Raw genomic sequence first — 16,186 nt, forward strand, 5'->3', positions numbered from 1 at the left:
GCACGCTTTTCCGCGACAACTAAGGTAGCCACACCCAACCTGACTCGTGTAGTTGCCTTAACCTAAAATCATGGCAACAAGATTACTCCTACCACTGGGGCAAAGGTTACCTCGCTCCTATACGCTCCGGTCTTGGTAAACGACCCAGCATCCCGGTTCGGCCGAGCCGTGAGCTCTCCTCGGTCTGTTCTCGACCTCTGATCTACTTGCCGCCCGTGGCACCTCAGTCACTTTGTTGGGATCGACGAGGTCCACACGCGGAGCTGAAAGTGGGGGGGGGGGGCGGCTGAAGGCGTCATCGCCAGTGGGAAGACCGTAGTTGGGGATGGTATGGTCAGCAAGGGCGTGAGTCTTAGTCTTTTAGATTCTCAAGGCGCCCTTGGGTCGGCAAGTCCGCGGGTGTGGAAGCATTGCTAAGGATTCGAAAATACTTATTCGGTATTATGCATGTCGAAAGAGAAGGAAACACTAGCTTTTGCGGCATCAGACCCACTCTTCTACACAAGCTGTGCTACTAATGCAGTAATCCGGACATACTCATGAGCGGACATAACACCCACTCTTCTACACCGTTGTTGCAAGCTGTGCCACTAATGAGTAATACGGACATAACCCCGGGTATGGTGACCCCGCTTCCCGAGATCTGATTGAGTAGAACTACGTTACTGTTGTGAAAAAGAAGGGCTGATTCAACGCCTAATAGAGCGATCGTTATTTTCCTGCGTCTAATTACCGTGTATTTTTCCGGCTAGGTATACAGTATGTTAAAGCTGCTTTCGATACTCCACGATGTTCGACTGTGTCGATATGTTGAAGAGAAGGTATGGGGTCATTGGTGGTAAACCATGCGCATTAGGCTCTAAATTGTTCCTAACGTGGTAGCCTCTGAGATCCGGGGCGCTCGGTATCAAATGTTTGCTTTAACATCTTTTCCAGTCCATATCCTCATATCCGTCGCTTTCCTTTTGATCAGAGACCGTACCTCCTCGGCTGTGAGCTGGGTCAAGTCCTCCACACTCACGTCTCTGGTTTCCAGATCTTCTGCCGTGACAAAGATGCCATGAGAGCTCAGTGTTCGGTGATCTCGAGTCACGAAATCATGGCAAGCTCTGGCCCAGTGCTGGAAGCACACGGCTGTTTGGGGCAAATCTCTCAAAATCATTGGCCACGTATGGGGCATCCCTTCATACTGTTCCCACCACACGCAGACTTTCTGCTCACATGCTGTCTTTGCGATCACCTTGACGGAATCTGTGAGTCTCTCTTGTCCAGAGACTAGCCACATAGGTGGAGAACCGACCCAGTTCTCAGCTGTAGCAGGGCTCACCAAAGGATGATGCATTAGGGCAGCATCACAGTAGACGTGGGCACGCGGAGGAACGGACGGCCATATTTCACAGGTCGGGTACCCAGGCCTCGTGCAAGGCAGCTCGTCCGCTAGCCAATCGAACTTGGCATTTTCCGCATATGAAGGTACCGCCAGAGCCTGATCCATCCCACCGCTGACACCTGTAACACCAGCAGGCATTGGAATTTCCACATTTCGGCCATGAAATTGGACTATAGGATTGTCCCTAGACTGCAGTTTTCGCAACACCATGATGGTCTGAATGAGGGACAAGCAAAGGGCCACACCGGCGCTCTCGCCAGCTAACACCACAGCCGATGCAGGTACCGCCTCATGGAAAGATCCAACAGGGGGGTATAACAACGAGAGATAACTGAGGGAAAGATCAAGCAGAGCGGCTGGAAAGGGATTTTGCGGAGCTAGACGGTAATCGATCGTGATGCATCGACCCTTTGTCAGTTCGGCGAGTCGGAAAGCAGTGGGACGAGGCCTAGAGGGACCGAAGAGACTGAAGACAGATTAGAAAGATGCTAAACAGGTTGGTAGAGGGAAGCAACAATCCCAAGGATGGAGCCGAGGGGGCAAGATAGGGGTACGAACTAGAAAGCCCCTCCACGAGCGTATAGTATGGTGGTCGGCGTCTGCACATCTCTCATCATAGCTGTGTATTTATCCTGTTCGGAAACAACATTCGTATCATCATACTTTCGACCACCTATCCATTCTGCCTCCACGGCCGAGACGTCGGGTCTTTTGAGATCAGGAAGGCTGTCATCTGAAAGTGCCTTGATAGCCTCAAACAGAGCCTCGCGGACATGCGTTTCCTTCGGCGGCAAAAATGAAACCCTGCTGACCCATGCCGAGCCATCCAATCCAGCATCATGGCGGCTTTGTTTCTGCAGAAATGACAGTGTTGAGTTCGAAGAGCGTTGCGCGTTTGCATCGCGCATTTTTTGCGAGATTAGCATCAATTTCTGAACGGTGGATAAAGACATGTTGATATGCGATTGTTAATAGTTAGTGAGGTGATGAAGGAAGCAGAGTAAGTGCCGTTCACATGGAGATTGTATCCGTAAGATGACCAAGCCAGATCCATTATATGTTACGCCTGTTAAAATCGCACAGTATTGTAATCTAAAGTGCGGGGCTTGGCTTCCAATTGACTGGACTATGCCGTTCATCCTGGTGCGCCCGGTGAAGCAGTCCAACTTTTGCATCATATAAGTTCCGGTCTCCAAACCTTTCCTTGAGAATTTCACAATAAACCTCCTTGAGTAGAGTAGGCCTGGTTGTATCAAATTGGTCAACTTAGTTGATTACTCTATTCGTGTATTTTCTACCCATTTCAGGGGATGCTGGTCTTGCGTAAAAGTGGTCGCAGGGTTCACGAACTACGGAACCAGATCTTGTAATCTTTCAAGTCTAAGGATGCTTGTAGTGCCCCTGATGTCTAATCCCATACCTCATAAAACTTGAAGCTCACAATCCTCTCAATCAGCGCTTAAACCCTTCAATGTTTCTCGCACGAAACTGAAGCTGTGGACCCTTGCTTGAGGCAGTCACATGAGCGCTGAGCTGAAATTCGCTTACTCTGTGTCGGCCATTAATGACACCAGGAGTGCCCTCCCCAACATGGGCGAGCTCCCCCTCGGCAAGACGGAAGTCAAAGTCAAAAAGGACACGCGCCAGCGTCAGGCTAATCTGCAGTAACGCCAGTGATCGACCAGGGCACCCTCTTGGACCGAGCGAGAAAGGATTGAATGCCTTGTGTGCCGCTTTAAGCTGTTCAGATGACACCAAAGCTCCGGAGAGCCACCTTTCGGGCACGAAAGCGTAAGATTGCGGGAAATACTCTTCGCGATGATGTAGTGCGTAAATGCATGTTCCAACATCGCAACCCGCAGGAACAGAATTTCCGTCCACAACAGCGCCGCCTGCTTGAGCCTCCCGCCAAGGAGCTCCGGGTGTCGATGGGGACATCCGCAGGGTCTCATTAATGCAAGCATGGAGATAGACGCATGAGGAAAGCTGCGGACCTGAAATGATAGCGTCTGATTCGGCAAAGCTAGACCTGATTTCTTTTTCTAATGTTTGGTGAACGTCTGGATTGTGCGCCAGGTAAAAGAACAGACCAGACAGCGTCGTGGCAGAAGTATCCGAGCCTGTGTGTCAACCATGAGCCCAATCTTCGAGCACATTCCTAGCTTTGAACACTTACCAGCCAACATTAAGAAGGAGCCTTCAGCCCACAGCTCGGACAGCGAGAAATTATTCCTGAGTTTGAGAACGGTCGAGAAAAGACCTTTCTGTTGCGATTGATCCTCTTGAAGGACAGAAGCAGCGAATCGATCTTTCCAGTCCTCCCACTGATCTTGCGCTGCCGTATTCAAGCGTAGTAATCGCCGCCCGAAGAGCAAGACATATTCTAAGCGGAGTTTTGCAATTCCCGGAAATTGTTCATAGAACCCCATGACCCAACTGTAGAAATGCATCACATCGATGATGAAACGGTGTTTCGAACTTTCCAATAATCCCATCCTTTCCCCAAACCCGAATTCACCCATGACGTCAAGTGTGAGCCATTTGTCTGAAATACTCTCATCAGAAATTGACGTCCTAAAAGCAGGACAGCAGGGCATACCGTAGTCGTTCATGTTTCGAGGCTCTGTCCATTGGCCGTTACGCCTGAGACCGCCTTCACCAAGTTTGTGACAGAAGATGTCGATATGCGCTAGCAAAGAAGGCTCAAAGGCCTTCAAGGCATCGTCTGAAAGCCCCTGAGTGATTAATCGACGCTTGTAGCGATGCATAGACTTGTCGATACAGGTCAAAGTACACCAACCACCTTCCTCAGGTACCATGGGTAAGTATGCTTTTGATTTCTGGAAATTCTGACCATGACCATAAATATCTAACAAGTCAGTAATGATTCTGCTCGCAGGTTCTTCTTGCTGCATACCATGCAAGCCGTTGCTCGAGTTCACGAGCAGACGGTTGGGACCGTAGCGGACGAAGGGACCTATCAAAGACGAGGTTGTTAGCGGGCAATAGGACACCAACATAGACTGGTCCGACTCACCATACTTTTCATGGCACTGCCATATGTCCAGATGTATGTCCCCAAGGAAGCCGTGATAAGCAGCATAAAGATCTGTAACACTCGCCAAGAAAGGCCCAGGATATTTCACTAGTGGGTGCCATGTAATACGGTAGACGCATTTGCAGACAAACTGGAGTCGTCAGCCTCCCAACGGTAGGAACGCGGCCACAAAAGCGGAGCAGCATCTTGAGGACGGACTTTGAGCGCGAAAAACCCAGCTGCTCCACCAATGTAGCGCGCAATGGAGGTCGATGATAGATTGCTGATAGGCCAGCTTAATGCTGATAAAATTTTGGTGGGCCACAGGCCAAAGAGTGTTGTCAAAAACATTTGGAAGGCTGACTAGGACAGTGTATGAAAGAACAACAGACTCATGTGCAGCCATTGATAAGGATGACTCCTCAGCATCCTTAGTGGCAACAGGTCCAGGTCATAGTCAGGGGCGCTAGGTTGCCATATCCCATTAGCTACCTAAAGCATAACCCAATCAAACAGGTCAAATTCGATAGGTAGCGGAAACCCACTTCGACCTGCATCCAAGAAAATCCCTCACACGCTTGAATGCGGATCGGCCTTCTGCAGAATTGCATGCTTACATAGCAACTGCGGCCTTAGATCTTTGCATGTGTCCGTAGATTGAAGTCTCCGAGAGCTGGGCGAGACTCAGTAGAGTAGCTTCATCAACGCTGGTGCGCCCACGGGTTTGGTACGCGGCGGTAAGACCAAAGCGGCTGTTAGGCTACAGGTAAAATACTCTACGGCCGTTGGTCCGCTGCAGCAGGAATCCTTTCCGGAGCTAGTCTCAGATTTCAATAAAATACCATTAGTGCGGAAATACTAAACAGTCTAGAATGCCACACTTTGAAGCATACTAGTGTTCCACTCGACCGTACCTCGCAGCTGTCCTTCGACTTCAGACTGTCTTTAAGCATTGATTTTGCTTTCTCTCATTGCCATAATGGCAGGCAGCAGCTCCGAGCAGTATGCTCGTAATTACATGCTAGGTACCGGCTACCAAGGAACTGCGAGGTGAGTTCGCTCTGACCTTGTGTCAGAAGCTGGGCCCTGACCATGGCATGTAGGCTGAATCTACAACATTTCTTTTGGAAAGATCAAATGGGGTACAATCTGCACCCAAGTATTCCAACATCGAGTTCGGAATTGAAGATCGCCGATATTGGCACTGGCACAGGGTCTGCGTCCCACCTGTTTGATGGTTCCACGCCATAGAAAGAGTATTCAGGACTGACGATAACGTCCGGATACCAGGATCTGGCTGCTTGAGATGGCTCGAACGTTGGCATCTTCCGCCCAACTGGACGGTTTCGACAACAACCTTTCTCAATGCCCACCCAAGGAATGGCTTCCTGATAATGTCAACATATATGATTTCGATGCATTTGCCGACCTTCCCGAACACCTTATCGGGAAATACGACATCCTCCACATCCGCCTTTTTCTCTTAATTGTCCAAAACAATGACCCGATGCCGCTCTTGAAGACGTTCATTCAAATGCTCAGTGCGTACAATTTCTACCTTTTTCCCTTCGATTGGTGAATCATGAACCTATTGGAGAATATTTCGCTTATGGACAGCGACGTTGATAGAGCCTGGAGGCTACATCCAATGGGCCGAATACGATCTGGCTTCAAGGTAGTATGTACCAGAAACTGTCAAACACCGTCGCGAAAGTGTATGTCCTGACAAATCGTTGCCAGTATTGTTCATGCCCAATCCTCCAACTCTTCCGCAAACCTCACCGCCGCAATCGACGCACCTACTGGACAGAATGATACTAGAATGCATCCAAAGTGAGAATACCATGTGCTGTGCGAAAACATCTGAGGTTATAAAGATAACACTTATAGGTGGGTTGCCGATCTGCCCAGGACGTTTCGCGAAGGTGGATTGATAGATGTCTTCGAACACCGGAAAGGAACAGATCTCACGCATCTACTGCTACACAATGATGTCATTCTGTTGGCACTTGAGGAGATGAGCTATCGTGCTTTGGACCGTCTAGGTGATGGCAAAGGACAAGCTCTCCGCGAGAGCCTCATCAAAGCGGACCTGGAGTGTCGGAAAGGTGTTGCCATTAACCAAGACAGAGTCACAGTCATTGGAAGAAGACCTCTATAGGATTCCTGAACAAAATCCTCAGGCAAACCAAGCTATTCAGCTGATCTCGTTCAGGTGACCCAGGTATCTGCAGTTCCTGGACAGATGAGTTGAGACTATATGGTTCCTCAGTACAACATACATAGACCAGAATATCCACTCAAAGACCCAAAAAATACTAAATACTTGCCCAGAACATCCAGCACAATATGCTAGTGATGGCTACGATCGGTACCGCCTTCGTGGCCAACGACGTCAGGACTTGGATGAAAATTCCTTTGTTCATCGCTTGGAACCTCGAACGGAAGGACTTAACATCGTTTGTGTTAGGGTACGCCTTGTCTTGCGGAACAGCTTTACCAAGGAATTTGCATAAAGGCTCCCAGCCGTCCGTTGCCCGATGTTCCAGCAAATGCTCGGCCGGTACAAGACGCCGGACAGCAACACTGTGCTCAATGAAGACCTCTTTACCAGTACGGGGAAAATCGTGACCGAAGAAATGCTGGAAAAACAAGTCGCTCATGCGGCGGCGTCGTGAAGTTGGACCGTCCAACTTGGCAGCGATCCATCGCACTCGGTCTTGTTAGACTGCCCAGGTAATCTGCATCATCGACGCGTGCCAGCTTTCCGGCGTTCGTGTAGTCAGGATGACTTTGGCCTCGGGATACGCCTCCACCAGCTCTGTGGCAAAGAACGCACCAGGGATGTCGGTGATAGCCTGGGCTTTAGTTATTTACCGTCAACAGACTCACACGTGGGTGACAATACCTTGCAATGACCGAGGATTGAGTCCCATTGCTCCCTGCCGAAAGGGGACCCTTTGCCTTCGTACTTCGCTTCCAAGGCTTGTATCCATAGCTCAACATCCCTTTCGCTGGCATAAGCGGATCTCATGTGGTACACCTCTCCGTATCCCAATTCTCGTAGTGCTATCGTCATAGCTACATCACCCAGTCAGTAAGTCCTGCCTCGATAGCGCTCAGGTACGCACAAGTGGTTCCAGTCCGACAGAGTCCGAGTACCAATACTTCCATCTTCGCGGCTTACCCAACCGATTGCTTTGTAACCTCCGGTACCTATATTGTAAATGTAGAAGCGAGCAAATGTCCCCAGGTCTCGCGATACTCTACCAGACACACCTCAACGGCGAAGCAGTATGATGATTATCTCAAAGAGGAAGTCCAAGCGGAGAAGAATCCGTCCCAGGTTATTATATTGACAACCCAATTTTTGGACCTAAAATACACGTTTCTTATCACTCACCGTATCTCTTTTTCCTCCGTACGAGTACCTTAGCGACGCGAATGCCACTGTAAATCCTGCAGCCCATCGCGGATCTACCTCGTCTCCCGTAAGTTTTTCATTACAAGATTACACGCTAGCGGATTCATGTTGCATGCTCTCTGATTCATGGGCTACGTAATACCGTGAGGAAGCATAAAGTACCGCCCATGAGTGACCCCTTGATCCACAGGGTCCACTTTTGAGTCCCGGTCGCGATAATGGTGAATTCTGTTCCTTCTAATTTATTCGGCCGATGAGAACCCGCCATCTCAGGTTTCGCGCTGCAGAGAGGGTGGTTTCTGTAACGTCAGAAGCTGATCGCCCTCTGAAAGGCCGTGGTAATAATACCTGTAAATCGTCTGAGTGGTCACATGAGGCCACGACTCCAAATCTGCATTGAATGGCAAAAACAGCCTGGGTTTTCCAGATCTGTTGCTTCTTATGTTGTAGGCGTCTCTCGACATATTACGGCGGCGTTGTTTTTTGGTCCATCGTGGTGACTGATCGATGACGATAGTGCAATTGTTTTTTCCATATTTCGAGGTGTCTAGGCATACGATACATGTGCACTCGACCTCAAGTGGTAGATTGCTAACATCCTTCTCATCTTTTAGGGATTGTGAGAAGGTACTAGTACACTTGCTCCATCTAGGAACGAGGATGATCTTTTTTGTCGGAGACGAATGCATTGGCCCGCTATGCACATTCTCAGTAGATCCATCAGAGCGAAATGCTTCTGTACTCTCCCTTCTCTCTTTCTCTCACGCAGAAACTGAGTTCCGCAACAGTTTTCCTACCTCTGCTTTTGTCGCCGAGTCTTCGTGATCCAGTCTCTGACTACGCACTTTCTGAAGGGCTTCTATCGACTCAATTCAGATGGCTCGTTAACGCTGGATTGAGCGTAGGGCAAGAATTTAACCTGCTTGCGCCAAACCTCGTTTTAATAGAAACGTTCAATGAAACCAACACCAGCCAGTCGATATCCGATTTCGAGCAAACTATGTTGACCAGCAGTATAGCTCTTTGACCATGCCCTCATCATATTCTGTAAATGGGACGCAAATATTAGAAATCTTCCTAAACGACGCGAAGTTTCGCTAAGATTCTCCTGGACATTTTCCCATTCCAGGTATATCGTGCTCCCTTCGTAGTTACCCCACAGATCAAGGGCTTGGAGCTTATCTTGAACTAAAAGTTTCATTCGTTCCCAGGTTGGGATACCATAAACGATCTCCACTGGAGCATGCATATTATCGCGAATCGGACACAAGTATCTTTCGTGGCAGGCAAGAATGTCCTTGGTATAGAAAACAAATGGATCCATCACTTCTCTACGCGAACAATGGTCAAAGAAGGTACCGTTTCCATTGTAAGCGTTCGCCAACACGAGTGCCGTGCACGGATTCGTAGTATCACCACATGCTCCGTTCCTTGCTTTGGTAGTGGTAGAAGATGGACCATGGAGTCGATGAGCGATCTCTGCCATCTTAATGTCACCATCTGTATGGACCAACTCCTCTGGCGTTCTTTGAATACCTTTCTGCCGCCAAGTACCAGTCTTGGCATCTCGAAAGCATGCGAACGCTTCTTCTTGGTCGAAAGGAATATTGTGTGCTGTGAAGAGTGAGCCGAGTACGGCTTAAGCTCCTAGGAATATACCTTCACAGGCCCGCTTTTCGGGCGGTTCGATCCCTTTGAGAAGCTGGAGATACTTGTCAAGGTTGGCTTGGGCAAGACATCCCGACGGTTCTTCTAGTACAAATCGCCAAAGAAGCGATGACTGCGGTCATCCACTATCTCAGAGGCAGGACCTCGTAGGGACGCCGTCATAAATGTTTTCTAGAGTTGATCAGCGCCGTGAGCTCATCAAATGTCAAGATAAAGTACGTACCTTAATTAAGACCTTCTGTTGGTTCAGGGTTAGTAAAAGACGTTCATCTTCTTTGTCTTGGTCTTTTTTATTCCCGTCACCTTCGACGTCGTTATCGTCTTCGTCGTCGTTATCTATTCTGCTATGGTCATCCTCGTCGTACGCTACATCCTCGTCGCTTGCTGCGGCTCCAACCTTGCCCTCATTATCGTCATGCTGGTCAACATCTATCTCGATGGATTCGCGGCTTACATCAAGGACTTAGTGAAGGGTATCGGAAAAAGCCATCTCTGGGAGGCAACTTAATCAAGGAAAAGAAATGCTAAGGAATAGAAGTTGCTTACATGGAATTGATATAGCAGAGAAGGCGATTGGTGTAAGAAAAGACGGGGGGATGGAAATGCTACACTTTGGCAAGACAAAGGAAAGGCAATTGTTGCCGGGTTAGAGGTTTAGGCGCAACGGTCTTAAAGTACTTTACTGAAGGACAAGTGTTAATCTTATCTGTCGCCTTGGCGCGCAAACCATCAATTGCGCGACTCGACCGCTAACTTTCTCCCGAGCCTCTATCTCTCTGCAACGTCTCTTCATCAATCCCTCTCCTTTTGCTACCTCTGCCAACATCTTCCCGCCGCCATCCAACCCTACCTCACACGGATTTTCCCCTCCCCCCAAATAGAAAGACCGCAAAGATGCATCTCACCCACTCCCTCGCCCTCGCCCTGCCCGCCCTCGCAGCCGCCCAGGACATCCAAAAACCGCTCATCGAACAAGCCGGAGACTGGTTCAACTCCCTGCGCGGCTACATCCCCACCACCGTCCCCTCCGTCCCCGCCGCCGTCAAGTCCCCCGTCGCCGCCTCGGCGGCGAAGATCGCGGCCGCAAAGGTCGTCCCCCTGACCATGGCCAACTACGAATCCGCGCTCACCCCGGACCCGACCTCGGCGCAATCGCCGCAGGAGTGGATGGTCTTCGTCACGGGCGGCAACAAGACCTGCGGCGGCTTCTGCGACCGGCTCGAGCGGGAGTGGAACGAGACGGCGGCCGTGCTCGCCGCGGACCCGACGGCGCCGACCCTCGCCTACGTCGACTGCGACAAGCAGGGCGTGCTCTGCTCGACGTGGATGGCCAAGCCGCCCACGATCTGGCACATTCGGCGCCCCGTCGCGCGGGCGGACCAGTCGACGCCCGCCAGCACGATCCACGTCAACTACTTCAACGTGACCCAGTCGACGGCGGGGGACATGGTCGCGCTGCACACGGGGAAGAAGTACGAGGAGGGCGTTCTGTACGACGGCTGGTTCGATCCGTTCGACGGGCAGTTGGCGAAGCTGGGCGTGAACAAGGCGATTGGATATGCCCTTTTCGGCATCGGCTTGGTTCCGAGCTGGGCGTTTATGATTGTGGTCAGTATGTTGTCCAGGACGATTATGTGAGTACATTCCCTTTGTTTTGGTCAACGGGCGGACGGTACTAATTGAGGGTAGTGCGAGGAGGAATGGCCCCAATCCGGCAGTCCAGCAACAGGAGGCACAGCGTAGGGCAGCTGGTCGTAACGCTCCACTGGGCGGTGCTCCTCCGGCGAACGAGTAAATGTACCTCGGATGATTTATCTTTAGGCTGTCTAAATACTACAACATATTGGCGGTTTGGTAAGGAAGCTCGGTGGCTTGGCCTGGAAACATAAGTCGGGTCTCTTCGGTGGCTTCTCTTCACTGCTGGGATATCTAGTTTCGGGTTTTGATATCCACACTGTATTCTTTACATATAAGTCCAATCGTTTCAAAGGCGTACAATATTATTAATGATCATGCCTTTGCGGCTGCCATTTATGCGTGTCAAATATCTAATCACCCCCGAGACTTGTGATGTAAAGCCACCCAAACCCCCCGGCGCCGACGCTTGCGCTTCGTAAAGCTTACCATTGTTATGCAAAACAGTAGATAGCCTTTCCGACTTGCAATTCAAGAGCAGGTCCAGGCCTTTCAAAACCCCTCCACGCGAGTCCCAATTCCCCTTTGCATCGCCAACGCTACTAAATCTTCGCCAACACAGATATCCATAAGCCCGATTCCTACGCTCTTGTAGATAACATTTCCATTCTCTACCCACCTCCGGAGACCCTTCTCGCCCTCTCCAGTTCCCATTTCAATTTCCCTCATGCTCGCTTTCTTGACCATCAAGAGCTCTCCAATCTCCACGAGCTGCTCCGCCGTTATTCCTGCCTGGATGATTTCGCCCGCTTCCTTCAAGCAGGCTTCAAGCGAATCGACTACAATGACGCCTCCTTTGTCTGCGTGCTTATGATGGTGGCGTTTATGGTCAGGTGCGACGGCTTGACTCAGAATGTCGGGATGGATCTCACACATGTGAGGGCGGTAGCTGCCTATTGCGCTTATGTATCTCCCTTTCTTTCTGCCTTCGGTGCTGGTAAGGTGTTCGGCTGGGAAAAGAGGGGCGGTGCTAGGCGTGCAAAGGAAGATGGCATCTGCTTTGCGGATGTGTTCCTTCAATAGCCGTTGATACTCGCCGTACTCGGAGGAGACAATGCTAAATGCCAATTTCGAATTCGCGTTGCGTAAGCCTTCCCAATCGGGTGAGGTGTAGAATTCATGCATGAGTTCTTTTGCCCGGGCAAATGAGCGGTTTATGATGTCGACGTGATGAATTTCGGACCCACGCAGCATGAGAGCGAGGCGTATGTGCCATTTTGCTTGCATGCCTGCCCCGAAGACCGTAATGGAATGGACATGGGAGCGGCGGTTAAAGATGATGGTAGATGCGAGCGCAGTACGGAAAGCTGTCAGTTCTTCCGCGTCGAGGAAGGCGTAGGGAATGCCGGTGGATGTTAGGAGCGTTAGGGAGCCACGAGGTGTAGTGGTGTGGGAGGAAAACACTGAAAGGTCTGTAGATGGGACGCTCGATTTTGAGGATGTTTGCGAGGCTAAGGTTGTAGAAGATCTTGAGCTAGCGATCGAAGGTGATTTGGGAACGGGAGAACCACTTCGTGGAGAATCGATGCTTAATTTGCCAAGGCTAGGCGTAGACGAAGGGATAGGCGCTGTGGCTAGGGTTATGATTTTGATGCCTCTGCTCGTACTTGTGCTGGCGGGCATGAAGAGAGTAGTTTGCTTATTGGCAGCGGGGACAGCAATGCGTTGGGGCTGGTTGGCGCTGCATCCAACGGTGCTTTCTTGCGTTCCTGTCGAATATTCATGGAGGGCTTCCGCGAGATTGTGCCTGGATCACGAGTTCACAGTCAGTATTGCTTATTTGAGAGAGCATATCGAGCGTTGGATTTGTTTCGAGAGGGCAGATCCCCAGACATGTTTCATGACTCAAGATGTGGTGCTTAAGAGGAAAGATGAGCTCCGAAAAATACGTACTGGAGTTCGGCAATGTCATCTCGGGTGAGGGTGAGGAGTAGGGAGTGGATGTCTGCGTTGGAAAGGACTGTGAGGGGCATGTTGGCGACTTGTCTATACTCGATGAATTGTAGGGAGTGGGCAGGCGAGGCGGTACAGGTCTCAGGTGGTCAGGATTAGACATGGAATATATACAGAGATGGACAAGAAGGCCCAACAATGCTTGGTAAAAGGAGGTAGCATCAAGATGTGAAATTAAAACCGCGGGACTGCGCTGACTACGGTACTAGTACTCGTATCTACCAGGTCATGCCCGAAACCCCCGCGAGGTCCCCCACAATTTCTTGGTTTCGGATTTATCGGAATTTAGACCTTGCATTACTGTAAAGTACTCGTACCGATGAGCAGGCATTACCGGGTAAATACAAGTAATCATGGCGTATAACTTCACGTCTTCCCACTGCCACAGTCTTGCCCCAGTCCAATCGTTCGGAAAATCTATTCCTTCATTCCCAGGAAACTCAGTAATGATACTAGGCTTTGAGTATTAAGATTGCACTCAAGCGCTAAAAGTGATGAAAATTGATCCAGAGCACTGCGCCAAAGCTCTGACATTGAAGAGGACAATTTGTAGGGCAAGCAGCTTCCAACACATATCTCCAGTGTCAAACGTCGTTGTCAAAGTATTGATTGCAAGATACACAAAATGCTCGCGTAGAAGCCATGAAATGATGTGAAGTTTGTGCTAGTGAAACTCACTTCGTCAACACCGCAGTGACGACAAGTATAAATCTTCTACCTTTTCTTGACTTCGCACCTTCCCACTTCTTTTCAACTACATACCACGTCCCATTTCCCTTCTATCCTTCCATAATTCGTGCTTCCTCCTCAAGAAATTGCCATTCTCCTCGACTCTCTCCTTGTTACTACGCCCACAATACCCTTTAAAACGTATCCGTATTGACCGCTAAGCACTCACTCAAGATGGCGAGGAGGAAGCGCAAAGCCGTTCTTGATGAGGTCTCCAATGACGAGGTGGCGCCACGTGCGAAGCCACGTCCACGCAAGAAGCAAGCCGTGACCAAGACCAACAGTGCCGCAACCAAAACCCTGTAAGTCCACACCCACCCTCTTCCTGCTAAGCTACCTAAGTAATCTAATCATCACAGGATTCGCAAGAATGCGGCTACCTCACCACTACTCCTACTACCTTCAGAGATCCGAGAGAACATTCTGATCCACCTCGTGGGTGACAACCTCATTCATGTCAAGTATCTTGATGTTTATGAGCTTTCGCTTGCGATCAGAGAGAAGAAAGAACCTTTTGATATTGGTGCTAGTGAAGACGGTGGATCCCGTGAAAAGCGACATTATTTTATGTTCGATACTGACGATGACGATTGCAACGATGGCGAAGATGACGACGATGATGACGATGGTGCAATCGCAGCCCGCGTAGCTAGGCTTGCTTCGTCTGCTGCAGGTCGAGCGACTCCGTCTGTATGGGAGCAAGCCAGTCAACCGGCCTTCCGCCATGCTATCTGTGTTGCCAATCTGTCAGAGCAGTCTGCTTATGAGGAAGCTGTTTCCGGTCATGCGGTCGTCCCAGAGGGCGAGTCGCCGGAATTTTATGTTGCCTCCTGTCAAGAGCGTCACGCGACCTGTAACATGTGTGGAAGCGGACCCATGTTCCTACGCGAAGAGGATCGGCAAGCTCTCAGGGTTGACTTGAATGTGCTTGGTGTTTGCCGCCAGTTATACGAAGAAGCGAATCACCTTCTGTGGGCTACCAACACTTTCTCATTCGAGGATCCCAAAACACTCGAAAAATTCCTCTGCAGCCTGAACCCAGCACAGAAACGCAAACTTACCAGCATCCACATCTCCGCAACCATCGGTGGCCTTGGCTCGTACTATTATAACAGCGGCTACCAGCGAGCACGTTGGGACACCAGTTACTGGGGGAAAGCCCTGAAGATGTCCAATTTGAATGTGATACGAGGGGTTCAAGTCCTTCATTTATGCATAAATCAAGGATTCGAGTGCGTCTTTCGGGGATACGGCAACACCAACGACTCAGCAGAACAGCAGATTGCCAATACCCAGCAAGCAGACCTGGAATCCATCCTACGCCTGCGTGCTCTTTCGGTAAAGCATGTCACGGTCATAGTGAGTGACGATACCACAAAGTTGGAGAGAGATGGTAAGAGCGCTCATAGGTGGACCGCGATAAAGAAAAAAGAGTACGCGGAGAGTATTCGTGTACAGCTGGTGGATCCCAGTGGTGCAGAGCTTGTGAAGAAGGAAGCTGAAGCCGAAAATCTGGCAAGAAAGACCGTAGTCAGAGACAACGCGGTGGCCAGAGTTAAGAGCTATAAATCAATTTTGAAAAACAAGCAAGCCGACGTGGTCAGAGTTGCATTATGGGCAAGCCGTGAAGAAGCCAAGGCGCGGTTGGCCGCACAAAAGGCAGATCAAGTATCAAACAAGCGTTCAAAAAAGGCCGCGAGGTTACAGCAAGATGCTGAGAGACAGAAGGAACATGTGAATAGAGCGAGAAACGCGGCAGATGGCGCAGTCGAGACAGAGAAGACTTGGCAAGAGCAAGTAGCCAACGCGAGGGAGAAATACAAACGGGCGATGGCTAATCTGGGGGCGACCCCGGAGGAAATCGAAGACGAGGAAGAAGCTGAGAGGCTTCTGGAGGGGTCAAGTAGTTCTAACACCGACGTTGGGGGGGTTAATGTGGCTCAGGCCCACGGGATTGTTCAGTCAGACGACGATGAACCGCTGGCATCTAGCCCAGAAGAAGAAGATCCCGATGAAGATGACGAAGTCTCCTCCTGAGAGACTCGCTACCAACATTATACGGCAGACTCGACACGCAATGACTCCTGGTTCTAAAGATTTACAACTCACACGGGGTCCTCAATCTCTCCCAAAGGACAGAAGCTCTCAACCACAAGCATCTTTACTTCCTACAAAATCAGACTTCGAAGCCAAGGATCTTAGTCAACAGACCATTTTTGTTCCATAGCACCACGACACTTTGGACTGGACTGCTTTGGCTAAGCTCGCTTGCAGTTTGCAATCCACACAT

At 50.1% G+C, this 16,186-nt stretch overlaps 9 protein-coding genes across 9 annotated transcripts; 3 read left to right on the top strand and 6 right to left on the bottom strand.

Moving 5' to 3' along the window:
* Positions 1-907: 907 nt before the first annotated feature.
* Positions 908-2,343, bottom strand: HO173_003886 (uncharacterized protein; the record flags this gene model as incomplete). Its single annotated transcript, XM_037305810.1, has 2 exons — positions 908-1,856; positions 1,949-2,343. 2 exons carry the CDS (start codon positions 2,341-2,343, stop codon positions 908-910), a joined length of 1,344 nt encoding a protein of 447 aa, XP_037167003.1.
* Positions 2,344-2,842: 499 nt separating this feature from the next.
* Positions 2,843-4,778, bottom strand: HO173_003887 (uncharacterized protein; the record flags this gene model as incomplete). The annotated part of the gene is made up of 6 exons (XM_037305811.1): positions 2,843-3,510; positions 3,567-3,935; positions 3,990-4,259; positions 4,308-4,367; positions 4,428-4,578; positions 4,647-4,778. 6 exons carry the CDS (start codon positions 4,776-4,778, stop codon positions 2,843-2,845), a joined length of 1,650 nt encoding a protein of 549 aa, XP_037167004.1.
* Positions 4,779-5,406: 628 nt separating this feature from the next.
* HO173_003888 (uncharacterized protein) lies at positions 5,407-6,588 on the top strand (the record flags this gene model as incomplete). The annotated part of the gene is made up of 6 exons (XM_037305812.1): positions 5,407-5,477; positions 5,531-5,641; positions 5,718-5,968; positions 6,057-6,105; positions 6,168-6,260; positions 6,318-6,588. 6 exons carry the CDS (start codon positions 5,407-5,409, stop codon positions 6,586-6,588), a joined length of 846 nt encoding a protein of 281 aa, XP_037167005.1.
* Positions 6,589-6,745: 157 nt separating this feature from the next.
* On the bottom strand, positions 6,746-7,090 carry HO173_003889 (uncharacterized protein; the record flags this gene model as incomplete). Its single annotated transcript, XM_037305813.1, has 1 exon — positions 6,746-7,090. One exon carries the CDS (start codon positions 7,088-7,090, stop codon positions 6,746-6,748), a length of 345 nt encoding a protein of 114 aa, XP_037167006.1.
* Positions 7,091-7,150: 60 nt separating this feature from the next.
* HO173_003890 (uncharacterized protein) lies at positions 7,151-7,601 on the bottom strand (the record flags this gene model as incomplete). Its single annotated transcript, XM_037305814.1, has 3 exons — positions 7,151-7,285; positions 7,336-7,508; positions 7,559-7,601. 3 exons carry the CDS (start codon positions 7,599-7,601, stop codon positions 7,151-7,153), a joined length of 351 nt encoding a protein of 116 aa, XP_037167007.1.
* Positions 7,602-8,791: 1,190 nt separating this feature from the next.
* HO173_003891 (uncharacterized protein) lies at positions 8,792-10,345 on the bottom strand (the record flags this gene model as incomplete). Its single annotated transcript, XM_037305815.1, has 3 exons — positions 8,792-9,391; positions 9,743-9,981; positions 10,267-10,345. The coding sequence occupies 3 exons, from the start codon at positions 10,343-10,345 to the stop codon at positions 8,792-8,794; spliced, it is 918 nt and encodes a 305-aa protein (XP_037167008.1).
* A 68-nt stretch (positions 10,346-10,413) lies between these two features.
* On the top strand, positions 10,414-11,314 carry HO173_003892 (uncharacterized protein; the record flags this gene model as incomplete). Its single annotated transcript, XM_037305816.1, has 2 exons — positions 10,414-11,153; positions 11,209-11,314. 2 exons carry the CDS (start codon positions 10,414-10,416, stop codon positions 11,312-11,314), a joined length of 846 nt encoding a protein of 281 aa, XP_037167009.1.
* A 392-nt stretch (positions 11,315-11,706) lies between these two features.
* HO173_003893 (uncharacterized protein) lies at positions 11,707-13,187 on the bottom strand (the record flags this gene model as incomplete). The annotated part of the gene is made up of 2 exons (XM_037305817.1): positions 11,707-12,961; positions 13,108-13,187. 2 exons carry the CDS (start codon positions 13,185-13,187, stop codon positions 11,707-11,709), a joined length of 1,335 nt encoding a protein of 444 aa, XP_037167010.1.
* Positions 13,188-14,070: 883 nt separating this feature from the next.
* On the top strand, positions 14,071-15,933 carry HO173_003894 (uncharacterized protein; the record flags this gene model as incomplete). Its single annotated transcript, XM_037305818.1, has 2 exons — positions 14,071-14,198; positions 14,256-15,933. 2 exons carry the CDS (start codon positions 14,071-14,073, stop codon positions 15,931-15,933), a joined length of 1,806 nt encoding a protein of 601 aa, XP_037167011.1.
* Positions 15,934-16,186: the final 253 nt, after the last annotated feature.

This window comes from Letharia columbiana (genome assembly GCF_014066305.1).
Source record: "Letharia columbiana isolate WasteWater2 chromosome Unknown Sc0000010_s0, whole genome shotgun sequence".
Lineage (NCBI taxonomy): Eukaryota > Fungi > Ascomycota > Lecanoromycetes > Lecanorales > Parmeliaceae > Letharia > Letharia columbiana.